This window comes from Rhinolophus ferrumequinum, chromosome 3 (assembly GCF_004115265.2).
Source record: "Rhinolophus ferrumequinum isolate MPI-CBG mRhiFer1 chromosome 3, mRhiFer1_v1.p, whole genome shotgun sequence".
Classification (NCBI taxonomy): domain Eukaryota; kingdom Metazoa; phylum Chordata; class Mammalia; order Chiroptera; family Rhinolophidae; genus Rhinolophus; species Rhinolophus ferrumequinum.
The window spans coordinates 60,680,902-60,702,716 of record NC_046286.1 but is presented as its reverse complement, the minus strand read 5'-3'; the positions used below and the strand labels follow the sequence as shown (position 1 = coordinate 60,702,716).

At 42.8% G+C, this 21,815-nt stretch overlaps 1 protein-coding gene across 8 annotated transcripts in view; it reads left to right on the top strand.

The window, feature by feature from the left end:
- The window catches only part of SCML4 (Scm polycomb group protein like 4), a 122,111-nt gene that overhangs the window by 86,548 nt on the left and 13,748 nt on the right, over positions 1–21,815 (top strand). For 5 of the 8 annotated variants that reach the window (XM_033102762.1, XM_033102763.1, XM_033102759.1 and 2 more), the window contains 2 exons: positions 12,128–12,273; positions 14,879–19,751. In XM_033102762.1, coding sequence (XP_032958653.1) covers positions 12,128–12,273; positions 14,879–15,004 — 272 coding nt within the window. In that variant the 3' untranslated portion in view covers positions 15,005–19,751. Of the gene's footprint in view, positions 1–12,127; positions 12,274–14,878; positions 19,752–21,815 lie in introns of those variants that run through there. The other 3 variants (XR_004422678.1, XM_033102761.1, XR_004422677.1) reach the window with 2 other exon arrangements.

Here is a 21,815-nt window from a genome sequence, read left to right as displayed (position 1 = left end):
ACACAGCCACCCAGCCTCCTTGGAACAAAGCTGCTGCAGGATATAACAGTTGAAATTCCTTCTTGAGCCTTTGTGACATACTGAAGAAAAATGAAGTTACTCACCCTTTATAGGTGCATGAACTCTTTAATGCTCCAAAAATTCCTTTTAACCTGTGCCTTCTTCAGGCTGCTAAATGAAACAGCAGACACCGGAAAGAGTCAGCCAGCCACGCACATTCTCAGCATCAAGATGAAGGAAGGAGGTGGGGAGAATAGGAGACAGAGGGCAGTGCCAGCATCTCTGAAAGAGGTTTCCGTTTCTGCTGACATCTCACTTCCTAGAATTTAGTCACATGGCCACTAGCAGCAAGGGAAGCTGGGAAATACGGTTTCAATCCTAAGCAACCATGATGGCAGCTGGAAATCAGAGATTCTATTACAAAGGAAGAAGTAGTAAAACAATACTAGCTAGTCAACTGGCAGTCTCAGCCACACCTTCCAATTAGATGTGTTCGTTTTCTCCTATTTCCTCCTCTGGCCTTTTTATTTCCTCATCTCTAATACTTCCTCCCTTCTGTCCCATAGTAGGAACCACTCTCACTCATATTTGAATCTTCTGCAGCCCCAGAAAAGGACCCTCCTTGTTTGAGACATATACTAAATAGCTGTTTATTGATCACCTACTATAGGCCAGACACTTTCTACACATTTCCTATCACTTATTATGTTATATTTTATAATCTCTTATTATAGTAGGTGTATATTATTAGAGGAGGTATTATTATATTCAATTTACAGATAAAGAAAGTGAACATCAAGAGATGGTCAGTCAAGTGTTGAGTCAGGATTTGACTTCAACTGGCTCCAAAGACCCTGTCTTTCAAAATGACTCCAGGGATTTTCAAACCATGCTCAGTGGGCTTCAAGGGGTCCCTCTGCAGTTCTAGGAGATGGGAACAGACAGGACTCTAACCAGGGCCTCTTTACATTTGCAGAGTAGGGTTCTACATATGCTTTGCTTGAACAAATTTTGCCCAGCTAAACTCGTTTGGAAACCATGGAGATAAGCCATGCTAAACTGAGTAGCAGTATATTAAGGAAGGAGAGAAAGCCACTGGCGTCCTTACCCATTTGTCACTTAGCTAGCTGCCAGTTTGGTGCCTGCTGTGGGCCTCTGGGAGGGCTATTAAGTTTTTCCTCCACCCAAAGAACTGCTCAGTATAGCTCTGAAATTGCATCCCAAGTGAAAGCAGTCGGTATTAAGGAACTATACCTCTTTAAGAGGGTTTGACCCAAGTCATAAGTCCTGGAAGGGACCTAGAAATCGATTTCCCCCCATCGTGCTAATCAACATGGTTTAAAACCACAGAAGCCAGAAAACTGCATAAGGCTGCAGGCGGGCAGGTAGGTATCCACGACATGACAAACTTCTCAGCCTTGTCTCTCATGTAAATACTTACCCTGGCCTCCTGCTGTCTTGATATATCATACCTATCACCTCTGCCAGTGGACTCAGAGGGATGTATTCACAGGACATATTTCCCTGGTTTTTGCTGATACTCACGTGAAAATATGAGAGCTCTCTCCTATCGTTCATCCAAGACATAATTACTAAGCGCTATAAAGAGTTTTCGGACAACAAAAGCTTCCTGACTCTTGCATTTAACGGGACATGCTTAGAATTCCCAAACACAACTAGATCCAAGCTTCGGAATAAAAAAACAAAGTAAATCTGATGTTGTTGTTACCACCCAAATACTTCCATGCGTTGGAGTTTGCTTCCATAGGGTATGGCTTTGGGTAATAGAGAAAATTCAGTCAGAAAAAGAATGGGAACAGTGCTCTATGTGAGGGCAGTGGGATGAGCAGAGGTGTGGGAGAGACTTATCCATTTGGGGGAAAGAAAAGAGTTTGTGCAGGGATGCTGAAGGAAATTGTTCTGGGAGATTTGGGGTCCATGCCAAGCAGATTGGGCTTTAGTCTGTGGAAACCAGACATTTCTCAGGGAAATGAGCTGATGGCCACGAGATTTAGTAAGATGAATCTATTGGCCATATGGAATGACATGCAATAATAAGAATAGCAACTACCTTTTGATAAATTCTTACTGTTTAATGATTTACATTATCCCTCGTAATCCTCACAACATGGTAAGTGTTTGACCAGTGAGGCAGCTAAGACTCAGAGCAGTTTTGGTCAGTCCTAGCCAGCAGACACTCACTGAGCCCAATATGCCAGGGGCTCTTCTCAGGTATAAGGATGGAGCTGTGAGCAAGACAGATATGGGCTCTGTGCTCTAACAGGGTGTAAATTCCAGAGACACAGATATTAACAATTGCACAAACTTAATTACAATTGTGACTATTGCTCCCCAATTGGATACAATGAGAGAATCAGACAGGGAGGGAGTCACTGAGCCCATTCTGGGGAGTCAGGAAAGGCTTCCTGGAGAAGTGATAATGGAACCAGCTGGAAGGGAAAGCAGACGTTGGCCGGGCTGGGCAGGGAGGAAAAGGGACGGCTGGAGGCTTCCTGGTACAGATCAAATTGTTTGCCCAGAGGTCACAGTGTCTGTGGAGGCAGAGAAGGAATTCAGCCCATCTTGGCCTCCCTTCAGGCTTGCAGTGTCTCCTTCTCTCTAGAGGCGTCCCCTCTTTTCATACAGGCGTGTCAGTGGGTCTTGAAGGAATAAAAGAAAAATCTGATTAAAATCTAAGGATTGGTCAGGCTCTCTTCTATCTCCCATCTCCATCACCTTATAGTGTTTCAAAAATTCTTGCAATAGAAATAATGAAAACCACACTGTGTCAAACTACCTGCTGTTGCCCAGATTGTGGGTTAGCCTGGATACCTCATATACTCTGCATATGGCGTTGTTTCCAGGAAGGGTGCATTCTTTGGGGACCAGGTCACCAGGAGTTGCTGAGAACACTACCCTCCCCTTGCCTTCACTCCTATGTCTCCCTCCCAACCCAGCTCCAGCTGCCGGAGAGGTTGAGGGGGCTAGGGGGGATTTCCAGACAGCGTGAAGAAGGACACGGAGGGGTCCCTTTTGGACACTGATAGACTTCCCTGCAAGAGGCTTCTTGTCAGGCTCCAGCCCTAATCCATATATTCACTCGAATCTTACAATACTCTTGAAAAACAAGATGAAGAAAGTGAGGACCATAGAGAATGATCAGGGCCAGAAAGAGACCAGAAGCCTGGCTGTTGACTCTTCAGTGGGCTTCACACATGGACACACTGACGAGGCTTTCAGATGTGTGAGCAGCTAACTCCCTCAGTGTTGCACAGGACAGCCTGTGGTGTGAAGGGACCATACTGTGTCATAGGTGGAAGGGACCTTAGCGAGCCTTCCTAACTCCCTTATTTCACACCCGGGAAGCACAAAGACGCTCACATAACTGGTGGGTGATAGGGATTTCTGACCTCCAGCTCATTGCTCATTCCATTCTTCGTATGACTTTATCGTTAGATAAAAAGTTTTCTCTGAATTACAAATGTGCAAAAGGACATTACGTGTGTGCTTATGGGTATGTGTGAGACAGAGAGAGACTCAGAGACCTCAGTACAAGTCTCTGTGCTGTGAAAACGTTGGGGATTTCTTTAAATCCTGACTCATAGTCACTCTGTTCCTGGGGAATGCAAGAAATGATAAAAAACTATCTTTACAACTCGGTTTCACTTTTCACGTGTCTCTGGCAGCTCCCAGGAAATGGACGTCACCATACACAAAGTTCTTCACTTTGTGGCTGGAGAATGCCACCTTCATAAAGGCATTTGGCAAACACTCTGCATGCTCTGTGCTTTAGGAGCAAGATTTTTATCACATCCATCACGTCTTAACAATGTCCAGTCACATCTGCCTGGCCTGACTGTCAGATGCTGGGTGCATCTGTCTTCCTGACACCTTCACCGCAGCTGTAGGGGGGCTAGTGTATTTATTATCTCTGTGAGCAGGGATCACTGCAAAGGCTTTACAAACCTACAACTGGAAAGTTCCATTTCTCTTCCTTCTAGAGCAAGTTTATGTGTTTTGGATCTTGAGCAACTCCCAAGGTGTGAGAGGCTTCCTGCCTGTTGCTGTCTGTCTTGTATGACTAAAAGGCCCCCTCAGAGAGGCTTCTCAAGCTAGCCCTGGCGGCTGCTTTCCAGCCTGAAAAAGTGAAAGATGCCCTCAGCAAGCACGAGGCATAGGAGTGGAACCCTTCCCTCCATGGCCATCACCTGGAGAGCCTCCTCTGTAAAGACAAACCGCACCCTTGCTCACCCAATGGCTGGGCCTATTGGAAAGTTGTTCCCCTGACTGTGCTGGAAGGAACTTAGGCTCCCATGGATGAGGCTGTGAAGTGGTCTGGTATTTTTCCTTCCTACCAAATACAGGATATTAGATTTGACCTCTGCTCTGATCACTCTAAAATCATTCTTGGTGGAGACATCATCAAAATGGCGGTGTGAGGTGAGCCTCTGTAAAGCTCCCCTGGAATTTACAACTAATCGAACAACAATAACTCCACAAAGGACTCCCTGCACAGCAGACAGGCAAGATGAAGAGGCCCACCACTGAATTCACCTAAAGGTGGGCGAATCACCCGAGCTGGGGAGGAGGGAAGGGAGAAGTGCGGAGCCGGAGCCGCGCAGGCGCAGGACGCAGACCTAGCTCAGTGCTCCGAGCTCGCTGCATCCCGAACTACCGCAGATGTGGGAGAGGGAAGAACTCGGACTGCTAGGTCCCCACTTATGGCCCACAGGGCTGAGGGGGCAGCATGTAACACAGCTGAACAGAATGCTCATGGCAGAGACCTCGGAGCAAAGACTGAGGGAAGAAGGCTGAAAATGGTGGTTTAAGCCCTCACTGCCAAGCAGAGAACGGAAGCCTTAGGCACTGAGACTAGCCAGCCCCTCCCTACCCTCCCAGAGCTCGCCCCACCCTCACCTGCCCGGAGCTAGAAGCAGAACAGTAGCGGTGTCAGATCAAAAGAACAGAATATTTGCTGTTCTGAGAACGGTGGACCGCAGACACAAATTCGCAGCCCAACTGGTTCTGGCAAAGGGGAGGGAGCTGTGGAAGCAGGACCAGCTGTGGTGGTGGTCGCCGCCATTGCTCTGGGCCACCTCTCACAACTCACCCCGCTCCTGGCCCCACCTATCTGGGTGGATCCCTGCAGTAGTAAACAGAACTGCTGAAACATACAGGCTCTGAATCTGGTGCAGGAAGAGCTTTGGAACTTCAAAAGCTCTCCGCATACCCACCGGGACACTGTGCCCTGTGACCCAAGCTATTAACAGAGGAGAAGCCCATCTCCCAGGGAATCTCCCCATTGTGTGAGAAGCTGGAATAGTGCAGAGAAAACACAGCACGACCGTGTGAGAGAGAAAAAAAAGGCTGCAGTTGGAGAGAAAATAAAACATTCTACCAACAAGTACTGGAAAACAAAAGAAAGACCTCTTCCTATCAACCTGTTGCAGAAGCCACTCCTGTAGATATCTAGGAAGAGAAATAATAAATCAGTAATTGCCATGAATAACCAAGGCAACAAGACAGCTCAGAAAGAAAGTGAAAAGTCTCCAGAAAAGGAACTTAAAGATATGGAAATATGTGACTTAAATGACAGAGAATTCAAGATTGCAGTTCTGAAAAAAATCAACAAGATGCATGAAAACACAGAAAGGCAGTTTAATGAACTCAGAAACACAATCAAAGAACAACATGAGCATTTTACGAAAGAGATTGAAATTTTAAAAAGAACCAAATAGAATTTCTGGAGATTAAGAACTCAATAGAAGAAATTAAGAATGAAATAACCAGCTTAGGTAGTAATGTTGACCAGATGGAGGAAAGAATCAGTGACATCGAAGATAGAAACCTGAAAATTACACAGATGGAAGAAGAAAGAGACTTGAGACTTAAAAGAAATGAGAGAACTCTACAAGAACTTTCTGACTCCATCAGAAAGAGCAATATAAGAATAATGGGCATACCAGAAGGAGAAGAAAGAGAAAAGGGAACAGAGAATATATTCAAACAAATTGTTGATGAGAACTTCCCAAAATTGTGGGCAGAACTGGATCCTCGAATCCAAGAAGCAAATAGAACACGTAATTACCTCAATCCCAACAGGCCTTCTCCAAGGCACATTGTATTGAAGCTGTCTAATATCAATGACAAAGAAAGAATCCTCAAGGAAGCCAGGGAAAAGAAGATGGTAACCTGCAAAGGAAAGCCCACTAGATTATCATCAGGTTTTTCAGCAGAAACTCTACAAGCCAGGAGGGAGTGGAACCAAATATTCAAACTATTGAAAGAGAGAAATTATGAGCCAAGAATAATATATCCAGCAAAGATATCCTTTAGATATGAAGGAGGAATAAAGACCTTTCCAGACATACAGAAGCTGAGGAAATTTTCTAATACACGACCTGCACTACAAGAAATACTAAAGGAGGCTATTCAACCACCATCAACTGGGACAATTTGTGGCAACCAAAACATAAAAAGGGGGAGAGTAAAGGCCTGAACTGGAATATGGGAATGGAGAAAGTAAGCATGCTGAAGAAATAGAATACTCTAAATATCAAACTTTCTTTTACGTAAACTTAAGGGTAACCACTCAAAAAAAATCCAGAACTGAAATATATACTGTAATAAAAGAAGAAACAAAGGGAAACATCATAGAATACCACCACACAGAAATAACAGACAACAACAAAAAGGCAAAGAAACAATGGAGGCACAGCCTTACGAAAAAACTAAAGATAGAATGACAGGAAATCCTCAAATATCAATAATCACCTTAAATGTAAATGGACTGAACTCACCAATAAAAAGGCACAGAGTAGCAGATTGGATCAAAAAACTAAACCCAACCATATGCTGTCTCCAAGAGACACATCTCAGCTACAAGGACAAGCATAGACTAAAAGTGAAAGCATGGAAATTGGCACTCCAAGCAAATGGTACCCAGAGAAAATCAGGTGTAGCCATAATGATATCAGATGAAACAAACTTCAGGGTGAAAAAGATAAAAAGAGACAAAGATGGACATTTCAAAGGGGACTATACAACAAGAAGACATAACAGTCATCACTATTTACGCCCCCAGTCAGGGAGCACTAAAATATACCAAGCATTTACTAGCAGAATTAAAGGGAGAAATTGACCAAAACACAATTATACCAGGGGACTTAAATACATCATTGACAGCTATGGATAGATCATCCAAACAGAAAATAAATATCGAAATAGCAGCTCTAAATGACACATTAGATGAAATGGACATAATTGACATATATAGAGCACTTCATCCTAAAACATCAGACTGTACGTTCTTTTCTAGTGTACATGGAACATTCTCAAGGATAGACCATATATTGGGACATAAAATCAGCCTCAGCAAATTTAAGAAGATTGAAATCATACCAAGCATATTCTCTCATCACAAGGCTTTGAAATTGGATATCAACAAAGAAAAGAAAAGCAGGAAAAGAAAGCAGAAAGAAAAAAGGAAAAAGAAAGCAGGAAAAAAACACAAATACATGGAGATTAAACAACATACTTTTAAAGAACGACTGGTTCAAAGAATAAATTAGAGGAGAGATCAAAAGATACATAGAAACAAATGACAATGAAAATACATCCTACCAAAAATTTGGGGATGCAGCGAAAGCAGTTTTAAGAGGGAAATTTATATCATTACAGACCTATCTCAAGAAACAAGAAAAATCCCAAATAAATAACCTCATGTTACACCTTAAAGAACTAGAAGAAGAAGAACAAGTGAAACCCAAGGTCAGCAGAAGAAAGGAAATAACAAAAATCAGAGCAGAACTAAATGAAATAGAGAACAAAAAGACAATAGAAAAAATTAATGTGACAAAGAGCTGGTTCTTTGAAAAGATTAACAAAATTGACAAACACTTGGCTAGACTCACTAAGATAAAAAGAGAGAAGACACTAATTAACAAAATCAGAAATGAAAAAGGGGAAGTTATCACAGACACCACAGAAATACAAAGAATCATCCAAGAATACTATGAAGGGCTATGCCACCAAATTCAATAACCTAGAAGAAATGGACAAGTTCTTAGAAACATATAGCCTTCTAAGGCTGAACCATGAAGAACTGGAAAATCTAAACAGACCGATCACCAGTAACGAAATTGAATCAGTCATCCAAAACCTTCCCCAAAGTAAAAGTCCAGGACCAGATGGCTTCACTAGTGAATTCTACCAAACCTTCAAAGAGGATCTAATACCAATCCTGCTCAAACTCTTCCAAAAAATTGAAGAAGAGACAATACTTCCTAACTCATTTTATGAGGCTAACATTACCCTGATACCAAAACCTGGTAAGGACAACACAAAAAAAGAAAACTACAGACCAATATCTCTGATGAATACACATGCAAAAATCCTAAACAAAATTCTAGCAAATCGAATACAACAATGCATTAAAAAGATTATTCATCATGACCAAGTGGGGTTCATCCCTGGGGCACAAGGATGGTTCAACATCCGCAAATCCATCAATGTGATACATCACATAAACAAAATAAAGGACAAAAATCATATGATTATATCAATTGATGCAGAAAAAGCATTTGACAAGATACAACATCCATTTATGATTAAAACACTTAATAAAATAGGTATAGAAGGAAAATACCTTAACATAATAAAGGCCATAGATGACAAGCCCTCAGCTAATCTCATAATTAATGGTGAAAAACTGAAGCCCTTTGCTCTACGTTCAGGAACACGACAGGGCTGTCCCCTATCACCTCTGCTTTTCAACATAGTGTTTTAAGTCCTTGCCAGAGCAATCAGGCAAGAGAAAGAAATAAAAGGCATCCAAATTGGGAATGAAGAAGTTAAATTATCACTCTTTGCAGATGACATGATGCTATATATAGAAAACCCTAAAGACTCCACCAAAAGCTATTAGAAACAATCAACGAATACAGTAAAGTTGCTGGCTACAAAATCGATGTACAAAAGTCCATTGCTAACAATGAAAAAGTCCATATACTAACAATGAAATCTCAGAAAAAGAAATACAAAAAACAATTCCTTTTCCAATTGCAGCAAAAAGAATAAAATACCTAGGAATAAACTTAACCAAGGATGTGAAGGACCTATATGCTGAAAACTATAAGACATTTTTGAAAGAAACAAAGAAATGGAAAGACATTCCATGCTCATGGATTGGAAGAATCAACATAGTTAAAATGGCCATATTACCCAAAGCAATATACAGATTTAATGCAATCCCCATCAAAATCCCAAAGGCATTTTTTAAAGAAATAGAACAAAAAGTCATCAGATTTGTTTGGAACCACCAAAGACCCCGAATAGCCAAAGCAATCTTAAGAAAAAAGAACAATACTGGAGGTATCACACTCCCTGACTTTAGCTTGTACTACAGGGCTACAATAATCAAAACAGCATGGTATTGGCAGAAAAACAGACACATAAACCAATGGAATAGAATTGAGAACCCAGAAATAAAACCACATAAATATGGACAGATAATTTTTGACAAAGAAGCTAAAAACATACAATGGAGGAAAGACAGCCTCTTCAATAAATGGTGCTGGGAGAATTGAATAGCCACGTGCAAAAGAATGAAACTGGACTGCTATCTGTCACCATGTACCAAAATTAATTCAAAATGGATCAAAGATTTAAGCATAAGACCTGACACAATAAACTGCATAGAAGAAAACATAGGTACTAAACTTATGGACCTTGGGTTCAAAGAGCATTTTATGAATTTGACTCCAAAGGCAATGGAAGTAAAAGCTAAAATAAACGAATGGGACTATATGAAACTTCAAAGCTTCTGCACAGCAAAAGAAACCATCGACAAAAATAAAGAGGCAACCAAGTGAATGAGAGAAGATTTTTGCAAACAGTGCCTCTGATAAGGGGTTAATATCCAAAATATACAAGGAACTCATGCAACTCAACAACAACAAAAACAAACAACCCAATTGAAAAATGGGCAGATGACCTGAAGAGACATTTCTCCAAAGAGGACATACAAATGGCAAATAGACATATGAAAAAATGCTCAACATCACTAATCATCCGAGAAATGCAAATAAAAACCACAATGAGATATCATCTCACCCCAGTCAGAATGGCTATCATCAACAAGACAAATAGGAACAAGTGTTGGAGAGGCTGTGGAGAAAAAGGAACCCTCATACACTGTTGGTTGGAATGCAGACTGGTGCAGCCATTATGGAAGGCAGTGTGGAGGTTCCTCAAAAAATTACAAATAGAATTACCATATGACCCAGCAATCCCTCTCCTGGGTATCTACCCAAAAAATCTGAAAACATTTATCCATAAAGACACGTGTGCTCCACTATTCATTGCAGCTTTATTTACGGTGGCCAAGACATGGAAACAACCAAAATGTCCTTCGATAGATGAATGGATAAAGAAGTTGTGGTATATATACACAATGGAATACTGTTCAGTGGTAAGAAAAGATGATATAGGAACATTTGTGACGACATGGATGGATCTTGAGAGTATGATACTAAGCGAAATAAGTCAGGCAGAAAAAGCAGACAACCATATGATTTCACTGACATGTGGTATATAAACCAAAAACAACAAAAGAACAAGACAAACAAATGAGAAACAAAAACTCATAGACACAGACACTAGTTTAGTGGTTACCAGAGGGTAAGGGGGGTTGGGGGTGGGAGATGAGGGTAAAGGGATCAAATATATGGTGATGGAAGGAGAACTGACTCCGGGTGGTGAACACACAGTGGGATTTATAGACGATGTAATACAGAATTGTACACCTGAAATCTATGTAACTTTACTAACAATTGTCACCCCAATGAATTTTTTTTAAAAAATCATTCTTGGCCCTGAAGACTTCCAGCCTTTGTAATCAGAGCATCTATTATCACCCTGATTAACGCAGAAGCTCCAATGGGTGGGATGCAGAAGCGAACGCGATTTCCATGAGGCTCGTCCCCATGTTGAGTGCAGATGTCTTTAAATGTAGCGAAATCATCTCTAATAAGCACCAGCATTCAGAAGGCTCCAGGGGGCATGAACAGTTTCCTGGCAAAATGTCCCAAGCCAAACCACCTTAGGGGACCCTTCCAGGTCCAACAAGGAAAAGTCAGGGAAAATCTCCAAGTAAATGCAGTTCTCAACCAAACCATTACGTATTTAGGACAGAGTCGGAAATGTGATGCTGTACATTTCTCACCACTGATGGAAAACTGTGCACTTCTCAAACACATTAAAAAGAGGACAAGAGACAGCAGAAAACCACTGCACTGGGATTAAAGAAGGGAAAGGGAAGTGCAGGCTTCTCCACTTCTAATTTAGGATTATAATGTGGGCAAGCAGTTTCATTGTTCAGAGCTTAGCCTTTTTCCTTTTTTTCTGGCCTGAGAATAGGATTAAGGATTACCCACACAAGGCTTTTGTATAAGTTATTAATACTGTTTCTGCAAAGTACGTTGATTTATTTTACAATGATTGAGCCCATATTTACAAATATATTTACTTAGAGCCACGGAGGAGGCAATGAATAAAGACCCTGCAATGCGAGGATCCCGTTTTTCACCAAACCCTTTGTCCAGGACCTGGTACAGACGAGATGCTCAGTAGATGTTTATGGAATTAACGGGGGGTGGGGGGCATGGGGGGAGAGATGAAAAAGATCATCCTCTAGAAAGTAAAATCTAACTGGAGGTTATAGATGAGTACATGCATAATGGTAAAGAAGGCGGACTATGGAAAGCATCTTAAGAGAGGATCAAACAAAGGTTTGGGAGTTAAAAATGAAGGAAGGTGACATCTAGATGGCAGAAAGGACACAGAAATACTGCCTGGGAAGGGGTCTCCCTGGGCTTTGATGGCTGGTGGAAAGGAGGAAGGGTAAATGCCTTCTAGAGAGAAGCAAAAGTATCATGTAAAGGTGGAGACGAGAAGGGGAACAGTCAGTCACAAGCAGTGTGCGGCCCCTCACAGCCTTTCTGTGTCACAGGAGGCCACTCAGGCCACCACCTTGGACTGAGGGCCCATGGGAGTAGGCAGCAGAGGGAGGCACTGAGACCCTCATCTTGCTGTCTAACCGTCTCCCTCTCTGTGCTGTCCCATCCAGCCTCAAGCCCTTCTCCAGATGGGCAGGACTCCAGGCGGCCAAGGAGCAGGAACCCCTCCACCTGGACCGTAGAGGATGTGGTCTGGTTCGTGAAAGACGCCGACCCGCAGGCTCTGGGGCCTCATGTGGAGCTCTTCAGGAAGCATGTAAGCGAGTGTTGGGCCTGCGGGGCTGGGGGAGGGGGCAGGCAGGGACAGAAGGGTTGGGGGAGGCATGGAAGGAGGGTGAGGTTCCGGGAGCTGTGAACTGTGGAGGGGGAGGGCGAGTGGGTCTGAACTAAGCTCTGGGAGCACCACTCAAGGGAAGCCGGTTGGAACCACAGGCTTCTTAGAGCACAGCCACCACTTGGTTTTCTTGTTAAGGGGTATTTGTCCCATCTGTTGCATCATTTGGCCTTTAACAGGAGTGTCTGTTTTCCTGCTCATCCATCCGTTTGTCTGTGCATTCGACAAATATGTATAGCTCACATACCCTATGCCAGGCCAACTATCAGTGTCTATTCCTAAACCGTGTGAGGATTAAATGAGGAAATGCACACGTGTCAGCATGGTGCCTGGCTCGTAGATAGCCTCCAGTTAGCAGGCATTCTTATAATTATGTAGGAGATTCTAAAAATATATAAAGACAGTAAATGAAAAAAAAAAGATAAGAATTACCTGCCAAGCTTACTATATCAGTTTTTTATTGGTCCTGCAACCAGTTACCACAAACGTCGTGGTTTACAACAACACAAATGTATTACCTTACAGTGGGACGGGTCAGACGTCGGAGAGGGCTCTCACTGGACGGGGGCCAAGGTGCTGGCAGGGCTGACATTCTTTCTGGAGGCTCTGGGGAGAATTTGTTTCCTTGCCTTCTCCAACAGCTAGGTCCACCTTTATTTCTTGGCACGTATCTCTCCCCCTCTTTATCCTCAAAACCTATAACATCAAATGGGGTCCTTCTCAGACTGCTGACTCTTTAGTTTTAGTTCTTTCTTTGGATTTCTTCTTCCACTTTTAAGGACTCTGTGATTACATTGCCCTCTCCCCCAAATAATCCAGTATACTCTCCCTATTATTACTAAGTTCAGCGGATTTGCAGCCTTAATTTCGTCTGCAACCAGAATTCCCCTTTTCAGGTAACCTGACGTATTCACAGGCTTGGAGGATTAGGACATATTGGGGGAAGGAGAAGGAGCATTCTTCTGCCTACCTCAGTTACCGTTATTTTTTTCCTTCCCATTTTGTTTTATTTGGTGATTCTGTTGTTGAAATCATACTCTCAGATCACGGGAGGATCCTCATCTAACCTGACACTCACATTTTATTGGGGATATAGTTGACCTCACCTAACAATGGGGCCTGAAGAGCAAGAACCATAGAGTGGGTTATGTTTAGACAGAGCTGGGAGGAAGGCGGCTGGCTGTCTTCCACACTGGTAGGAGACGGTGGAAGTCTAGGGGTGGGGTAAAGAAAGAACACTTGGCAAAAAGGCCCCCGGGAGAGCCCACAGATGAGATTTGTCCACTCTGCCATTTCGCCAAAGACATGGAGAGTGAGTGACACAGAGTAGGTGCTTTATCAGTACTGACTGGAGACTGGCTAGACAGATGAGAGGAGCTGCTGACCCTCGCACAGTTATACGAGTCCTGTAATCATGCCTCTTTTCCCCACCTGAGTGCCCCAAATTTCTACCCTTTGTCTCTAGTGAACTGAAAATAACATTATAGGTGAATAAGGAAACCCAGCCTAACTAGGTTCATGAATTCAACATGTATTCTGGTGGGTTATCATTTTCAGAGACAAATGGGAATGCCAGCACCTCAAGGGATGGGCATCCCCTTAGTGTTTCTTTGTGTTAAACCCTGGGATGAAGCAGGTGCATTATGTAGTTTACGCCACACAGCATTATTGACTGGGCAAAAAACAAACACAAACAAAAAAACCACTTGAAACCCCTCTCCCCCCCCGCCCCCACACACAGAGTGTAACTAGCAATCTGGTAATCAGCCAAAGGTAGGTGAGCTTAGGAAGAAAAGAAACAGGAGAGTAGGGTGATGGATAGAAGTGAGGGCCTTATACCAGCACCTAGAATGGAAAGGGAACCACGAGTTTCAGGGTCTAATGCTGACATTTTTTCTTAGTCTCTTCAGGCTGCTATAACAAAGTACCATGGACTGGCTGGTTTATGAACAACAGCAATTTATTTCTCAGTTCTGGAGGCTAAATATCTGAGATCAGGGTGCCAGCATGGTCTGCTTCTGGCGAGAGCCCCCTTCTCAGCTGCAGACTGCCGTCTTTTCATTGTACGAGGGCACTAATCCCATTCATGAGGGCCCCACCATCGTGACTTAATTACCCCCCAAAGTCTCCACCTCCAAAGACCATCATATGGGAGGTTAGGATTTCAGCATATGAATTTGGTGGGAGGCACAAACATTCAGTTCTTGCACATTTCTTGCTCCTTTCGCCCTAGATTGGATGAGGAGATAAACATCATATGGGGGATATTAGGACCATAACTGGGGTCATGTTTGATTCCTTCAATCAGGAGAAAGCAGGGCTATGAAAGATCCGGTAAATTAAAATGACTCCAAAGTATTTTTGCTTTATCTTTTTAAGAAGATCTTGCCTTGGGATTAAGAGAATGTATATCTAGGTAAATCCATATTCCATCACCTCATCTCCTGGCCACACTTTAACTGCAGCCATTATTTGATTACTCTGACCATCTTCTGGGTTTTATTTTTCTCTGATCCTGTTTCACCAGGAGATTGATGGCAATGCTCTCTTGTTGCTGAAGAGTGACATGATCATGAAATACTTGGGCCTGAAACTGGGACCTGCACTGAAACTCTGCTACCATATTGACAAACTGAAGCAGGCCAAGTTCTGAAGGTTTTTAAAAGACAGAAGCAAAATCCAGACAGTAGATCTCAAGATCATCTTCTGCCTTACCAACAACCAGCCACCATCACAAAATAGATTCTCTTCGTAAAAACAACAGCCACAAAGACTTGGTCTTTTTATAAAACTCGTGCATCTTTGCCTTTTAAAAAAAACTTCAACATGGCCCCCTGTGAATGGCTCCTTTGTGTTAATGATTTGCAAAAAAATAACAACAACAAAAAAGCCTATTATTTTAAACATTCCTAATAGGTTGGTTGCCCTTAGAGTGGGTCCTATTCTTACAATGAGAGAGTGGGGAGCTGAATGCTATCACCCAGGAAGAAGCCTGGAGTGTTCCATGGATGTGAGAAGAAGGACCTTCGTCTCTGCAGGTCTTGTGGGGATGCCCACCGTAGCACCACCTGTCTTTGACGCTGACCCGGGGACCTATCATTGTGAGCCTTGCTTGATTCAGCTCTGGAAGCTGTCTTTTGAGGACAAATGCCTCCTCACCTTGCACTATCTGGAAAACTTGAATTCTTTTGCTCTCTGAAAGAGAAGAAAAACTGTGTTGCCCCACTAGAGGGCAGACTGCTAATGAAATTTCAGGACCCTCACTGCAGTAGCCTGATGATTCCGTACTCAGTGGATGGGTTAGGATTTCTGTGAACAAGATCTAGCCTTCACAGATATAGGGAATTTATTCCACAGTCAACACCATAGGTTGCAACTTGGGAAGACCTAATTACCTCCCAAAGGTAAATGGGAAGAAACCGTCTTCTTGAAGTTCTAGTTCATATCCGATCATTATTACTGACTGAGATACACAAGCAGCAAAAGCAAGAATTTGAAAATACGTTCTTCCCAGATGGGGCTTTGGAGTTCCTTCCCTTCCAGAATCCTTGCTGAGGTGTCAATGTGTTGGCACGCTGAAGAGTTTTAGTGACATTTAGCCATGGGTGTTTCTTTGACAAAGAAGAATGTGTCTCAGCGAAGCTTTGAAATGGGAGTGTTGATTTCTAGTGACATTGCTGGGTTATGTAGTTGTATCTGTGGCTAATTTTTCTAGTCTCAAATACACAGACATGCTATTATTGGGTTTAATTTAATTTACATATAAAAATAGGTTTTCCTTTCTCACCGTGGAGTAATAGAAAAAAAATTGATTTTCTACCCCTTTGCAGCTGTGTCCAGGGAAGGATGATGCATCCACAGTTTACTAGGCAGAAGGGCAACCTCGTCTCCATTCTTCTTTTATTCCTCTACTTTCTCTCTTTTTTTCTTCCTCCCTCACTGAACAGAAAATGTATCCTCAAAATGAATTCACCTTTACCATGGGCATATCCTCTTCCTTCAAAAAACATCCATAATGTTGGAGGTGAGGAAATGAATACTGGACTTTGGGATGTCTGGGAGGGTAGGGATCAAAAAAAGAATCTCAGGACCTCCCTTGACCCAAATACAAGTTAGAAAAGGCACACATACCTCGGGGATGCAGCCTGAGCAGGGGTCTTGGCTGGAGAGTGGAGCAGGGTGGGGTTTCAGCCCCCACACCCCTCAACCAGGTGCTTTTGTGCAGGAAATGACTGTACAAACTTGAGGGAAGCCCTGGGTAGATTTGCATATCGATCCTCTATACAGCAGTCAGAACTTAAATGAAGATCATAAGAAATATTCCATGCCATGCTGTCAGACCCACTTTGATGAGTGGTATTTGAGAAAGCACATCATAGCAAAATCGTTTTTAGACACACAAATGGTGGCTGGACTTAAAGTGTGACAGAGAAGGGAAGGAGGAGAACTTTCTAAACCTGCTCACTGAATTGAGCTTGAATTACCAGGTCGTGGGAGAGCTTGCTGTCTGTTGGTTTCGGCACCTGACAAAACTACCCTGAGTCAGGCCTTGAGACCGAATCTTCAAGATTTTGAAGTGATAAATTGTCCTTCAAAGTTTGTTAACCGTAAATACTCACTACTGGTCTGGAGTCAGGTACTGTCCCACAAAAAGCCACAGATAGTTTTGGTATTCAGAACTGCCAATGTGAAAACAGTGAGACCCAGAAACCCCACACCCATGGTTTTCAGCCAGTGTTCCTGCTTAACCCTCAAACTTGTGGTGTCTCTTCCATCAACATATGCCTCATTTAGAGACTTTCAAAATGTCCCAACCACCCTCGCTAGCGCCTCCTTCACTACAAAACCTTGAACATTGGTGTTCCCAAATTAAAATCATCCCAAGCGATGTCAAAGAGATGCTTTGAGTAGTTTTCAGAGGAGAGATATGCCCATCTCAAGTCTAGGAGAAACCTGGATCTGTGTTCACGTGTAACTGCTCCCACAGATGTGATACCTCATTTTGCATTCAGCTTGAAGCAGGACAGATTGTTGAAGCTATGATATTTAAGGTTTGACTTTTTTTTTTAAAAAAAAAATCTCATTACTTTTAAAACAAACGATGCTGTACCAGAGAATAACCTGGGGAAGAAATTCTTCCTTGCCTGTTTTTGCACTGGAATGCAATTAGCCAACCAAATTATTGTAGCAATACTGCAATTATAATTAATTTTCACCCCTTTCAAAAATCTTGTCAAATCAGGCAGCTAAATAGCTTAGCAAATGTAAAACGTGTCAGGCCATTTCCTCTAAACAGACTTGAAAGAGTCAGGCCATGTGTGTCACTCTCCTCAGAATGTGAGCTTACACTTCTATAGATATGGTACTTGTTATTCCATTGCAGTGGCTTTGCTGCAGGTTGTGGTGAATAACGCTGTCGCTTTGCATAATTCCAAATTAGAGAGAGAGAGAGAGAAAGAGAGAGAGAGAATTCATGTTCCAAACATTTTCAATTACCCTGATCTGTTAAACTTTTTTAAGACTCCAGAGGCAATTCCATTGCCTAAGGTATTTTAAATATTTTATAAAGCCCATTTTCCTTTTGTGAAGACCTCAGGTAAAAGATGTGTGTGTGTGTGTGTGTGTGTGTGTGTGTGTGTGTTTGTGTGTGTGTGTGTGTTTCCTGACACTGTGGTTGGAAGAGCCTTAGGAAGTGGCTGGGAGTGTGTCAGCTGTTACATGTGCTTGGTTTACTAGGCCTCCCCAGCTTTGTAACAGAGGCAGAACCTGCTCGAGGCTGTTACTACTTGGTAGCCCCTCTAATGCCAGCAGGGTACACCCTGGAGCAGCTGGGGGACGGCTCTGGGGTTCTGAGTCTGCCACACTCAGGCGATGACTGGACGTGCCAAGCAGAGGCACCATCTGAGGAGAGAGGCCAAGCCAGGGAGCCCAGAGGGACAGCAGCAGCCATCTCGAGCACCTTGGTTAGTGCCCGCCAGAGGGTACCTGGGGCTCCCATCATTTCCCTTCAGCAGGGCTGCCGACGTTTTTTCCTGTCAGTAGGAAAAAGGAGTGAAGAGCTCCCCAGAACCAAATATATTAAAATGCATTGGGAAGGAACACTGAGCTAAGGTTGGTTTGCTTGAGAAGGAAACCAGTAAGGGAAGGAAGACAAACTATAAATTTCTTATGAAAACAATAAAAGAGTGCCTCTTCTAACAGTCCCAACCCTTTAAGCTGCAATAACCTATTTTTGTATGTATGTCCTGTATGGAATATTTCTTACTTTTTAGAAATTAAAACTATTTTTTAAATTATTTCTTGAGACTGTTATAGGAGAATTTTGTCATTATCTCTGAAGATAGTTGGAAATGCCCAAAGGTGACTAAGGACTCGACTTTAGTCCTTGCCAAAAGGTCTTGAAAGATGGAAATAGTCTGCTTTTTTTCTAAAGAAGTAGCCAGGCTTTCATATGTGTGAGCAGATGAGCGCTGCCTGATGTCTGCTCTGATGGAACACTTCTTCAACTCTTCGCCAGTGGGGTGAGACAATGAGATTTGGCTCACTTTTTTTTTTTTTTTTTTTTTTAAATCTCAGATAACAAGACATGGGATTGTGAAGGAGTAGATAATTTTTTTTAAAACTGCAATCTTTTGTTAAGGAGAAGGGTGAAACATCTGTCTGTGGGTGTGGTTTATTTTTTGTCATAAACAAACTCCAAGAACTGAGGAGAGTTGCCCAGCTCTGCCGTTGTCTTGCCATGTGTCCTGTTCCTTGTGGCATGAGAAGACCATGCTGAGAACCCCAGAGGGGACTCCAGCAGATGGTCAGATGTAGAGAGGTACAAACATTACTGTTTCCGTCTTTTGATGTCACGCCAACAACAACACCTCGCGACACTCACACGTGGTGCCACCTGAGCTTCCGGCCCGACTCCCGGCTGTTCCACTAGGCGAGAGCACTGTGAGCCTCGGCTTGCGAGGTGTCCCTCCCTCCGATACTTATCCTAATCGAAGAGGATTCCTTCACAGAAAATTGGAAGCTGGATTTTTGAAAATCTAGCATTTACTTGAAAGAGACTCGCTCTTATTTATTGCCACCAGTTAAATATTACAGAAACATGTCTGCTAACAATTTGCTTTGTGTAATTTGTTCTAATGCTAATAGGCAGCAGCTGGGACACTTCCTGTGGTAAATTCCTTTGTGGTTACAGTGGTCTGATCACACATGGACTTCACCAAAATGTTGTACTTGAGGAGAAAGCTCAGGTCGGCTCTCCCAGGCTTCAGAAAATTCCCCTGACTGAGAAGCAGTTCCGGGCAAAAGCACATTTTTAGAGGAGAATTTGCTTTTCTTCACTCTTTGCTTTTCCAAGCAGGGCCCCAGACCTGTGCTCTTAAAATCCTACAGAAAGAGCCTGGGGTTCTTGAGCATTGAGTTTGACTTCCCCCAGAGGAAAAGACAGGATGCAGAGTTTAAGAATGACAACGTCCGCCAGGTCAGTGTGCTGTACCAGAGTCGATACTGAGAGGACGGGGCCTGAGAGAAGGGGAGACACATCCAAGAGCCAAGAGCTGGCTCGACCACTGATTAAATAATGATGTGAGAGAGTGCGGGGATGTCCAAAGGGTCTAAATATATCACTCAGACTTGCTCTAGGCTGCCAGCCCACCATGCTCTGCTCTGTAGTTCAATCACATGACCCGAGCCTTAGAGTTGGTTCCATGCACTAGATGCTCGTTATAAAAACCAACACAAATGTCTTCCATTGGAGCCTATTTTGGAACACACTCAAAGCCTTGCTTCTCCAAACAGCTCTCTGTGAAATAGCAGACCCTCACTGGGTGTCATTTTACAGTAAGCGTATGTGACTAGAGGCCACCTCCATCGTCAATGCAGCATCCTCAAGTCTCAGGAAGGTTCTACCTTCCTATCCTGAAAGCCTTCCCCACAGCCCTGAGAAATGGCTCTGCCTGACCACTTCCCATTAGGAGGAGTTCACTCCCATAGGAAGTGGCTTATTTCTTTGTTGGATGGCTCTGGTTGTGAAAAACTTATTTCTCAGGGAGACACAGATGTCTATGAATCAGACACAGACGTTTGAGATGAAGCCAACTCTGCAATCTTTCTCTTTTTAACAGAGCTTGTCCATGCAGTAACCACACCTATAATATGAACTGACATTGGCAAGTAGATCCCAGCTCCACTGTGTTAGGACAGAGGAACAGACACTTTATATAAATGTAGAACTCAGATAGGTCATGGCCATCAGATTCATCAGTCCTGTCCTGAAAATTTAACGAAATTTTTGTGGCCTCATACACACATAAAAAGGGTGGCCTGGAAAATTTTCACTGTAATTGTAAATCTGGCTGTGGTCACATAAGCATGTGATAAAATTACATAAGCTTTTGTGAATGAATCTATGAGGCCACTCGCCTTACGGTTGTTAAACTGTGAAAAAGATGCTGTGATACATTGAGGCCCTATCTCTTAATTGTACTCATTGGTGATATAATGAGGTGATACAATAAGGAAGCTTTAGTTTAGAAAATGCAAGTTATGACTGACGATAGAAAAGTAAACATGGTCTCCTGTGATTTATGAGTTATACAATTTAAGTCCCCCAAGCCCAAGTTAGATCTCATGCTTAGGTGTGCATGCATGAATGAGTATTTGTTTAATTCCAACAAGAAGTAGGAATTGGGGAAGGTTTGAGAAGGGATTGCAAAAGAAGATTTTGCTTTCTAGAGCATTCTATCTTATTGAGAAGAACTGTCTAACAATGATTTAGAAATCAGACACAAAAGTATACATAACATATAGTTTATGTAGCTTACTTAGATAAAATTGTGGATTATGGAGCAGATTCTCTATGAAAATATTTAAATCTTGGTAGTTCGAAAAAGTAGATACTATCCAGCACCTTGCAGGTGGAAAAAGTAGATACTATCCAGCACCTTGCCTAGTTCCTGCCAAATAAAAGGCACCTCATTAATATTAACTGGCTGACTGAATACACAAATGCTTGACCAGTTTCATATTTTCTCCAAAAAGCCACTAGTGTTTCGGTTTGGTTTTGAATCCCATTATCTTTCTGAAAGGAGAATTGCCGAAGGGCCAGACCAAAAGAAGAGCGTGAGGCCTTTCATTTGCCCTGGCTCACCAAACTCTCAAAGGTCAACCTCCAGTCACTGACTTGCATTTCACTCACATCTTTCTGTCGTAAGAGCTCACGTTCTGATTGGCCTAGTGCTCTACTACAAGCATTAGAGAGTAACAATTGATTATTTACAGCTTCACTTTGCAAATATCTTTCCCTTTTCCTTCTCAATCCATGACACCTCTCAGAAATGAGTAGGGTTTCCATCAGCTGCTTCCCTGCAGAAGGAGGGTAAGTGTCTCTCTGGGAAGGGCAGAGAGCTCTCACATGAACCCTGCACTCTCAATACCTTGCTCATCTTGGGAGGGCAGGTCAGCAAGCT